This window comes from Marmota marmota, unplaced genomic scaffold (assembly GCF_001458135.2).
Source record: "Marmota marmota marmota unplaced genomic scaffold, marMar, whole genome shotgun sequence".
In the NCBI taxonomy this organism is placed as follows: Eukaryota; Metazoa; Chordata; class Mammalia; order Rodentia; family Sciuridae; genus Marmota; species Marmota marmota.
The window spans coordinates 12,272,282-12,284,274 of NW_025999982.1; the positions used below are offsets into that span (position 1 = coordinate 12,272,282).

The following is an 11,993-nucleotide window of genomic DNA, read 5'->3' on the forward strand; positions in this document are numbered from 1 at the left end:
AAAAAAAAAAAAAAAAAAAAAAAAAAAAAAAACACCCAAAAAACAAATAACCCAATCAATAAATGGGTTATTGAATAGGTACTTTACAGAAGAAATACGACTGGTCAACAAATATATGGAAAAATATTCAATAACTCTAGAAATTAGAGAAATGCAAACTAAAATTACACTGAGATTCCATGTCACTCCAGTCAGAATAAAGAATACAAGCAGCAATAAATGCTGGTAAGGATGTGGGGAAAAGGGTATACTGAAACATCGCTGGTGGGACTGCAAATTGATGCACCCACTCTGGAAAGCAGCATGAAGATTCCTCAGAAAACTTGGAAGGGACCCACTATTTGACCCAGTTATCCCACTTCTAGTTATATACCCAAAGGACTTAAAATCAGCATACTACAGTGATGCAGCCACACCAATGTTTATAGCAGCTCAATTCACAATAACTAAGCTATGGAACCAACCTAGATACCCATGAACAGATGAATGGATAAAGAAAATGTGGTATATATACACAATGGAATATTACCCAGCCATAAAAAGAATGACTTCTTGACTTTTGCTGGTAAATGAACAGTTCTGGAGACTATCATGCTAAGTGAAATAAGCCCATCCCCCCAAACCAAAGGTTTTTGTAAATATTAAATGAATATCCTAGAAACAGAACCACATGGAGTAACAAAGATTGTTTTAAAAGGCTATGAGTATTTAATTAAACACCACAAACATATTGCTAAAATATAAAATCTTTAATTCCCCATTTAGTGGATGCTAACACACAACAAGGGATGAGGGAATAGAATAGAAGTTCATTGGATTAGACAAAGGGGAATGAAGGGAAGAAATGGGGGGACGGGAATAGGAAAGACAGCAGAATGAATTGGACAGCACTTTCCTATGTTCACATGTGAATATACCACCAGTGAAACTCCACATCACGTCCAACCACAAGAATGATCCTAATTAGAGTAAGTTATACTACATGTGTGTATAATGTGTCAAAATACACTCTACTGTCATATATATCTAAAAAGAACAAATTTAAAAATTTGAATAATTAATTATAATATAAAACTATGTCTCTTTGATGATAACACCCATGATATCAAATGGAACAGGCATATTTAGACCTGATGATTAGGCAAATTCTTAGAGATGCAGGTAATGGAGTAGATCTTTCCTGGTGAAGCTTTTCTGAGGAGTGATAAAACCTGAGGTACTTCTCTGGAGAGGGTCTTTTTTTTTTTTTTTAATTCTATTTTCTAGATTTACTTAAATTAGGCATTTTAAAATTGCATAGTTAAAAAAAATCAGTTATATTTTATTAGATAAAAATTACCTTGAGCTATATTTGCACCTGAATTAAAGTCCTTTAAAAAAAAAAAACATATACCACAGTCTTAGGCTGTAAAAGCAATCATGCACATGAGTACCAGGTTGGACATGGAATGGAGGGCGACACACAAACACACATGTAAATAACGTGATCCATTCAGTCTATTTAAAAACAAAAACTTCAATAAACAAGCAGCTGCTCTTTGAGAATATATTGAAGACTTCATGATTTTGAGGTTCTCCCCGTATAGTGGATACACTTATGATATTTAATTCACTATGTTTAGGTACCATTTTTTGGTTTATTCTCAAAAATTATTTCCCTTTCTGGTCTTCTAGATCATTATCAGCACTGCCTCCTTTTTCTTTTTTCTCTACCCCACTGCCTAAACCTAGTGGTCATTATTTGGCTCTTATCTATGGATTTGATATTTTATATTTTTAGCCTTTAGCTATAACTTGGTTCTTTCTTTTTTAGTTGGTTTTAAAATTTTTACTTCCAATTATCTTCAGTTTTTCTAAATCCCATCTTCATTTAGGCCTGTCGCTTAAAATAACCTAACCTATCTGTAGAACGGGGGAAAAAAACCCAATGATTCTGATTTCCTTCTTTCAAGACTCTGAAATATTTATGCAGAAGCATATTTGTGCAAAAGTATAATTGCTTTAATTAGTAGTATTTAAATCATGTGCAAGGTCGGGGTGTAGTTCAGTGGTTGAGAACATGATTTGTATGTATGAGGTCCTGGGTTCAAACCCCAGCAACAACAAAAGTGAAAAATGATCACTACTACAGAAAGCTTCCCGAGACATTTATAAAATACACTCTTGCTGTCATACTGAGAATTCATATAATTCACAATAACTGTGAGAAGAATGGAAAGAAAACATTGTCCATATACATAAGCAAAAAAGGAGATAATTTTAAAAGAAACCAAGACTCCAATGAACAAAGAATAATAAATTCCCCTCTTAGGTAAAAACATATACAGTGTCATACTTGCTTCTCATTTACTCATTCACTGATTACATTAATGTCATTTTTATATATTCTGCATTAGTATGTTAAAACAAGTAAATATCAAAAAAAAATAAATTTTACAGTTCCTTGGTTATGTAGATCAAATCTTACTTTGTAAATATTAAATGAATTTCCTAGAAATAGAACCACGTGGAGTAACAAAGATTTTTTTAAAAGGCGATGAGTATTTAAATAAACACCCCAAACATATTGCTAAAATATAAATTCCTCATTAAAAAAAAAAAAGCCCGATTAGAAGCTTTCAGATCATTTGAAGATGTGAAAGGCTGTCTACGGTTCAAGTTCAGTGCCAAGTAAAAAAATCATTTCTTCTTCTTCCAACTCAAAGTATGTTTAGGGGAAGGATATCTGATAGAAGTGGTAATGCCAATCTAACCAATTTTAAAATATAAAGTGCTTCTGGCAATATTTGAATACATATAATTTGACAAAATTTTTTATAAACTTAAGCTTTGAAAAATAGCAAATATAAGCTCCAACAAAAAGCTTAATATGTAACTGAAAGAAAATAATATTTTGTAGGAAAAAAACTGTCCTTTTAAAAAGAGACAAAATGAGTTTTATTTCCCAAGAGAATTATGCCACTTTTATACAACAAAATTACGGTTACCACAAATTGCTTTCAACAATTCCACTGCTTCTTCATTTGACCACTTGAAAATCAAAATTCTTTCAGATTATAAATATAACTTTTTATAACTCTGTTATTACGTACTGTGAATGGGGAAAGGGGGCCAATCTTGTGGCCATAGCGTCGAACGGCCTCTCTGATGTGGCAGGGCTGGATGGCATCGCTGTGAGCCTCAACACCACAGGCCGCAGTGCTCTGCAACAGAAAAACACATAAATTGTTACTAAATCAAAAACACACAACAGAACTACAGTGTATAAAATATTAAAATAAACCTTTATAAAAAGGATCATTTTTTCCCTTAGGGTGCACATCACTGCAGCCATATACTACATCCAAAAAAAAAAAAAAAAGTTCCATTAACAAATCAAAGATGACTTTTACATGACCCCTTCCTATTAGACCTACCAAATGCAATTTTTATGCCTACAATATTTCACCTAAGCCAGCATGTCAAGGTAAGGAGAATACAGCCACTTGCATGCCGACAAAAAGTGTCAAGGAGCTTGTTGAAAGAACCACATGAAGTTCTTTTTTAAAAAACATTTATTATTATAAATGTTTCTTGGGAGATTCTTGAGCATATTTCTGAAATAACAGAGGGTCATCAAGTTAAAATGAAAAATGTAAAACTTCTATGTATTCATTTATCAGACTGGTGAATGTCATAAAAGACTGTTTCAACTTGGTGCCTAATTTTCTAAGTGTTCTGTTCCTCAGAATGAAATAAAACAAGAACTTTCTATTTTAATCTGTCTCATCTATAGAAGGCAGGTTTGAAAGCACAAAAACACACAAGAAAGAGAAAGCTAATGTACAATGAGTACAAATATCAACTCAAGAAATGATAGAGGTGTGTGGATGTGTATATAACATGATTTTTCAAAAGAAATTACAATGCTATGTAGGGCATTATAGTTTAATGATTCAATTGCAAGTTCTGGCTTATCAACTACCCTGGGTCCAGATCCCAGTCCTATCAGTTATCAGCTCTGTCTCTACCATAGTATCTCTAGGCCTCAATTTCATCTTCTTTAAATTGGGACAAAAATTATAATTGCTTTATAGGATTTTTGTGAAAATTAAATGAGGTGAAATATACAAACATAAAATAGTGCCTGGCATATGCTAGCTATTCTTAGTACTAGATTATTATTTAAATTAAGGATTAAAAATGGAACCTCCATGTTCTTGAAATGGTAAGCTAATTTAAAGTATAGTAGGTAATAGATACCAGACACCATATCATCAATCTTAAAGAATCAATGGAAAGAAATATTCAGCTCACATATTGGTATGACTGTGATCTAGAACTCATTCATAGTCACCTAATTAAAACTAATCATTATTCTGATCACTACTATAATTACTATAATTTACCTGATGATTACCAAAAATTTTTTAATTTGTTTTAATAGTTACACACGACAGTACAATGATCTTGACATATCATACATTTGAATCAGATGGCTCATAATTCTTGGAAAGTAATAAAAGTTTATGGAGAGTAACCTCTGTGGATCATACTTTGGCAAAATCTTACCAAAATGAAAAAGCACAAACTCTTTGACCCAGCAATTTCACCTTGAAGAATTTATTCTATCAACATGGGTACAAAACCACACACACACACACACACACACACACACACAATATTCACTATAGTACTACAGTAGTATCTGAACTGATGAATCAAATTTTCACCATGAGGGACTTCGGGGCCATTTCATAATCACTCCCAATGGAACTACTTCTAAGATATATTATATGAAAAAAATGCAAGGTATCTAATTGTGTGGCACTGTTACTACTTGTTTTTTTTTTTTTTTAAAGACTATTATATACTTATTTAAGCACATAAAATACACTGTGAGGGTACACCAAAAATGAGTAACAATGCTTATCTCATGGATATTAAGTGGGTGGCAGAAGGATGGGCATTACACGGAGACTGGCATTTCATTATATATTCTTCTGTACTTTTAAAATGTACCTTTATACTACATGCATGCTTTCCTTTACAAACTGGTAAAATATTCTTAAAATTTCTTCAAGAATATCTGGTAGTTACTCAAGCTGAGCCTGAAACAAATTAAAATTCAAAATAGATCTTGATTATTATTAAAACGAAATTTTAAATAAGCCAATAGGACATACTCTAGAGGATCTTTCTCAATTTCATTCCAAAAATACCCTAAATAATGTATCTCCTATGCCCATAACAACACAAATTTGGTTATTTTAATCCTCACTTTGGCACTTGCATAAAAGTACACAAGGTTCCTTTGAATGATTTTTAAATTCTCATTCCAGTTACTTTCAGTTGGAATATATTAGAATAAATGCAATCATCAGGTCCCTAGATGAGGGTAAAGACTCTTCTGTGAATCTATTCTGTTTCACAATAAGAATATGACTAATATAGGCTCATTTTTTTTGCTAGGCTTCACAGTTACTTATGAAGGAGGTTGAGACATTCTATGTATTTGCAGTAAAATACATACAAGAATTTACCTGGGCTGGAATCTAAAGAGTAAGTCTTCCAGTATAATCTCAAGTGAAAAGAAAGAGGCATTGAGAGGGTCAGAATCCGATAAGCTAAGTCAGAGAGGAACTCCTGCCCATGTGTTCCTCCACTAATTCTCCTAAATTCACTCTTTTCTACCTACAAATTGGATTTAGTTTTCATTTATTGTCTCCCTGGCTAATAGAAATGACACTTTTTCTCTATATTCTCTAATAAATTTGGTTTTGGTACAGAACACTTTGATCAAATCTCAGAACCACCAGCATGGCAATCAAATAGGACTTGGGAACACTGAAGTAGGAGACTGCTAGGGTTTGAATCTTTGTGTTCCCCCCAAATTCATGTTTAAGTCCTAACCCCCAAGGCATTAGGATATAGGACCTTAGGGAGGTGATGAAGTTACGAGGGTGGAGCCCTCAACCCTTTCACCATGTGAGGTCAGAGTGAGAAGATTAAGTGTGAACCAGGAAGTTAAGCCTTCCCCAGACAATGAATTTGCCAGCATCTTGATCTTGGATTTCCAGACTAAAGAAAGTGAAAAATACATTGCTACTGCCTTTAAGTGAATTTTAAAACATTTTGTTATAGTAGTCCAAATGGGCAATGCTAGAATCACAAATTAGAAATTGCCTTGCTTTGGCTATTTGTAAGATGTGGAGACAAGTAAGTTTGCCTGATTGAATCTTACTGCCCTTGACAAAAAAGGTGACGATAACTTATAAACAAATAAAAAATTCATTTTTGAGAAAAAAGTCAATAGATTATCCACTTTGCCAATTTCATGTTCATCTGCCATAATTAAACAACTGTTAACGTTAGTATGAATGAAGTTACCATGTGTACTTCTACATTGTCTTGGTTTACCCACAGGGTTCTTTGGAATGCAATATTTTAACCTGAAATGTTATATTCCTAGACTTTATTTTCCACTTCAACAAATATCTTCCATAAATATTTAGTCCCTTGGGGCAGGGTTGTAGCTCAGTGGAAGAGCACTTGCCTGGCATGTGTGAGGCACTGGGTTCGATTCTCAGTACCACATACAAATAAATAAAATAAAGGTCCATCAACAATTAAAAAAAAATTTAAAAAATGTTCAGTCCCTTAATGAGGCGCTCATGATCTATTAAAGTTAAAAATTTGTCACGAGTTTAGAATTTCTAATTTAACAACAATTCTAGCATTTTATAATATTTTAAAAATTACTTCAGAAAACTTAATATTAAATTTACATATTTGTTCTTTGTTATTAAGGATCTCATATATGTTAAAAATACATGTGAGAACTGTTAGATTTATATGTCACTTCATCTTTTCCATCCTCATTATGTTCACATTTTAGGTATTCTTGAAATTTTCAAAAATTAAATCCACATATTTGACAAAATACTGAGTAGAGTTGTCTATACCATGCTAGCAGAGATATCTGTGGGGAACGGAATTCTATAGTACCTTAAATGAAATGATAAAATTTTACTTGGTAAGTTCTCCCTGTGTCAGGTCCTCTTTCTCTTGGCTGCATTCATACTCATTTTTTAATTTCATTTTCATTGACTTTAAATCTTTTATTTCTGTTTCTTCACCTTAAAACTGATGGTTGGTATTGGAAGCTGAAGTATCATAAACATCATACACGTTAACTCTACTACTGTCTGATTGTCTTTGCTGGTTTATATTGAACAAAATCTCTCAGAAGCGTGAACTTTCAACTGTGGTAGAAGGCAGTTACATTGAAACTTCTGTTGTTTCTATATCTTTTACTTATTCTGTTTTCTTTTCGACTTATAAAGTGTCCTATCTTTTTTCAAACTTCCCTTTACCACAGTAATTCAATGTTTAAGAAGGATGTGGAATCTTAGACAACTGTCTCTTCTTTCCTCATCTATAATGGTAGGCTACATCTTTTGCTAAATTTGAAATCTTAAATCTTATAGAAGAATAATACATATAGCAGACTAGAGTCATTGAAAGGTTAGTATTCTAATATTCTTGCCACTCACTGGCCACAAAGGCCAGGAAAGTGTTTTCTTTCTCCTTGCTGTCCATCATATACACTATGATGTCCTCCTAGAGCTTTACTCTTCTAGATTTCCTTGCTGATGAAGGTGGGTCAATAGGTAGATAATTTTCTCATATAAAAATCTAATCAAGATGATAATTGATAAAATTGAAGTTCTATATAATTAGGAAACTTAAAGGAAATTAAAACTATAAAAGTTATTTAAGGACAAGACAAAAAAGAATCACTAAATTTGAGGAGTCACATATAACTAAATCTGCATGGGACATAAAACATCATTTATTCTAAGTTTTTTTTTCCAATTATTACCCAATTTTATTGTTGAATGTAAAAATAAAGAAGATAAACTTCATTATTTTATGTTAAATGAACTGTACTATGATACCACCACAGCTGAGGGTTCCAGTGAGAAAAAAAATCAAAGTGTAGTAAGAGTTTGAAGTTAATAACCTTGAAAATGAACATTATTAATTCTGATAATATTAATTTTGAATTTAGGAGAATCTGGATGTAGATTGGGCTAATACTTGTTTCAATCAGCAAATCTCTGCTGCAAAATAACTGAAATTCAAGTTTTCAACAAGATCGGGAAAAAATGCTTAAATATGCAAGAGAAAAATCTCAAGAATTTCCAAAAACTGGTTGGAGATACAGTTCAGTGTTAGAGTACTTGCCTAGCATGCATGAGACCTCTGTACCAAACAGACAGACTGACCAATACACATACATGTACAATTTCCAAAAAGTTATAATTATTCTATATATACTTGTGCTTACATAATTACTAGGCTAATTTCAACTCTTTCTCACATACTTTGGAAAGCAAATCCACTGAAAAGGTCTTGTAGGCAATCCTAGTTTTAGTATCAGCCAAATTAGTACAATAGTTGAAATTCTTTAAAACTACTTTACAATTCAGAAATCCCTCATAGTTCAGATTTTCCTTTAACAAATAAGCAATGAACTCTGCCATTTTGTAAATGAAAGGGGAAATCAGAAATGAGGATGAAATTTAAATTTGCTTACTATCATTTATAAAATTATATCTTGATATGGTTTCACTACTTGCAGTAGCTAACAGTTCCTATTGTACTAACCTAATTGTAGATAAAAATATAAGCTTCAGACAAAAACCAAGTACTTGAAAGCACTGAAGATTAACCAAATCAGGCAGAAACTGGAAGGGGGAGTGTCTACTCTTAGAAGATGGGAATGGCAGTGGATTGAATTTCCACTTTTACTAAGGTCAGGCTCCAGTGGATATGGAAGTGGTTAAAACACAACCCAAGAGGCTTGATAAAGTACAGGACAGAGTTCAAGGCAAACCCAAGCAGGTGTGAAGTGAGGAAGAAAGTCTCAAAAAAGAACAGAATCAAAGACCCAAATTTAATCTATAAGTTTTACCCAAATCTTTGACTAACTCCTAAATTGTTCCAGTGTGGTACTGAATCCATGAAATTCTGCTAAAGCTAAAAGAAGATAACAGAGATTCTGGATGTTGCCACAAAAGAGAAGTTTGAAGTTTAGAGTAAGTCTAGAAGAATAAATTTTCTGCTTAACACACATGTACTGTCACCACTGCTACCAACTCTCTTCATAGGAATATAACAGAATCCCACAGTAACTATAATAGGTCTGGTGATGTAGCTCAAGCGGTAGCATGCTCGCCTGGCATGCGTGCGGCCCGGGTTCGATCCTCAGCACCACATACAAACAAAGATGTTGTGTCCGCCAAAAACTAAAAAAATATTAACATTCTCTCTCTCTCTCTTAAAAAAATAAATAACTATAATGTATTACTCACAATATCTACAATATCACTGAAAATGACCAGACATGCAAAATCACAAGAAAGTGTGACCTATATTCAATGAAGAATAAGAAAATTCAGATATATAATTTAGCAAATAAGAATTTTAAAGCAGATGTTATAAAAATGCTCAAGAGCATAAACAAAAATCAATAAATGAACAAATAAAAATTATAACACATAAACAAACTAAAAAAGAAATCAAATAGAGATTCTAGAAGTATAAAAGTAAAATATGAGAAGTAAAGTATTTCTGGTTGCATGCAACAGTAGATTGGAGCTGGGAGAAGAAAGAAAAAGGCTGGAACAGAAAGAAAGATCAGTAGAATTTATCCCATCAGAAGAAGAGAAAATACTAAAAGAAAAATCAAAGAGTTTCGTGTACCTATGAAACAGTACCAAACAAACTAACATAATAAGGTACTTGGAATTTCAAAAATGAATGAGAAAATTAGGCCAGAAAAAATCTGAAGAAATAATTGCTCAAAAATTCCCCCAGCTTGGTTAAAGACATAAATTTATACATTCAAGAAGCTCAGTGAACTGTAGGCGGGAGAAGTACAAAGTTTTGAAAACCATTCCTATCATTATGATAGTCAAGTTGCTGAAGATAAAAATAAAGACCCAATTCTGAAAGCATCAAGATAAACACAATGCATACAGAAAACCAATAATACATATTTATTGAATTATATTTTAAAATAATGGTTGCCAGAAAGAAGTGGAGTGACAGCATTAAAAGACTGAAAAAAAAAGTTCCCAACCTACAATTCTACAGTGAAAATATCTTCCAGGAATGAAAGTAAAGATATTTTCAGAAATATGAAAACTAAGATAAAATTATCATTAGCCAATCAACACTATAAAGAAGTTGAAATTTAGCAGAACACAAAAGAAAAATGATAACAAAGGAATTCTGATCATCAGAAAGAAAAAACAACTGTGGGAATGGTAATGTTAAGTCTATTTTTTCTCTCAGTTTCACTGAAATATATTTGATTACTTAAGGCAAAAATTGTAATGCTGTGGCTTACAACATATGTAGATGTAATATATTTGTAATACATCTTTTTAAATCCTGAAAATTTAATCCTTAGCATAACTACTGAAAAAAAGTATGTGAAGTTATCATAAAGAAACCAACAGATACTTAAAATTAATTTCTAAAAAGTTATACAATTAACCCAAAAGAGGGCAATAAGGAGAAAAGAGAAACAAAAAGTACAAATAGACATAAAAGCCAAAAACATATAGAAAGTAGTTGTCCCATATCCAACTATGTCAACAAGTGCATTAAATGTCACAGAATTAAAGACCATAATTAAAATATGCAGGCAGAAAGCAAAGATAAAAAAGTAAGACCCAATTGTTTGTTGACAAGAGATACACTTCAAATATATTTATCTTTAAATTTAAAGACACAGACACAATGGAATGAAAAGCAATTGAATTAAAAAACAAAAAACAAAAAAAACAAGAACCGTAAGAAGGCTGGAATGGCTACATCAATCAGATAAAACAGACAACAGGGTGGATACTGATGCCAGTAAGAAAAAGAGAAATTTCATAAACATAAATAGATTATTTCACATCCATGGATTACAAGACTTGATATCACTTAGAAATTCACACCCCAAATGGATATAAGCAATCAGTTCAATCCCTTTCAACATGCCACCAACCATTTCTTTTTTTCTTTTCTCTGCTTCTGCTAAAATTTTTATAGAAATACAAAGGACATAACATACCTATACAGATTAAAAATAACAGTTTGAGTATTTATACTACTATAAAGCTATAGTAATCAAGATGGGAAATCAATACTGACAAACCAAAGAAACAGTTGAATTCCCCAAAATAAATTCATATAGATATATGGTCATTTGATTTTCAACAAAGCTGTCAAACAATGAGAAAAAAAAGAACAAAAAGTTCTGCAGTGACCAGATATCCATATGTAAAAACCAGATTTGGCCTCAACTTATACATATACAAAACTTAATTTGCCCAAATTAATAAAAGTAAAGCAAGAACTAAAACTATAAAATATCACCCTGACTTGGGTTAGGACCCATTTAAGACTTCTTCAGAAATTCAGAACACGTGCTCATCAAAAGATACCATTAAGACAATAAACAGTATGCCATAAACTGGGAAATATGTGAAAAGTATATATTTGACAAAGGACAATTCAAGATATATAAAAACTCCTATAAATTGATAGCTGGGCATGGAGGTACATGCCTGTAATTTCAGCCACTTGGGAAGCTGAAGCAGGAGTATTGCAAGTTTGGCATCAGTCTCAACAATTTAGCAAGACACTGTCTCAAAATAAAAAACAAAAAGGTCTGGATAAAAAGCTAAGGGTAAAGCACCCCTGGGTTCAGTCCTAGTATCAAAAAACAAAAACTCTGCATGGTCACCCAAGGTAGTGGGATGTTTAAATGCAGTGGACTGACAAGTTTACAATGCCTTTCTAGACTTGTATTCTGTGGTCATTTCAAGAATAGTATCATTTCTGATTGGCAGTGTGATTAAAAGCTGTTGTTTAAAAGATAGTTTTGGTGTGGCATCCTCTTTCTCTCTCACTCTTTTCTCTCTCTCTCACTCTTTTCTCTCCCCTCTCCC

The 11,993-nt window shown here is 32.4% G+C and overlaps 1 protein-coding gene across 3 annotated transcripts in view; it reads right to left on the reverse strand.

The window, feature by feature from the left end:
- The window catches only part of Supt3h (SPT3 homolog, SAGA and STAGA complex component), a 460,033-nt gene that overhangs the window by 91,882 nt on the left and 356,158 nt on the right, over positions 1-11,993 (reverse strand). For all 3 annotated transcript variants that reach the window (XM_048805405.1, XM_048805406.1, XM_015487372.2), the window contains one exon: positions 3,093-3,203. In XM_048805405.1, the coding sequence (XP_048661362.1) occupies positions 3,093-3,203 (111 nt within the window). The remainder of the gene's footprint in view (positions 1-3,092; positions 3,204-11,993) is intronic.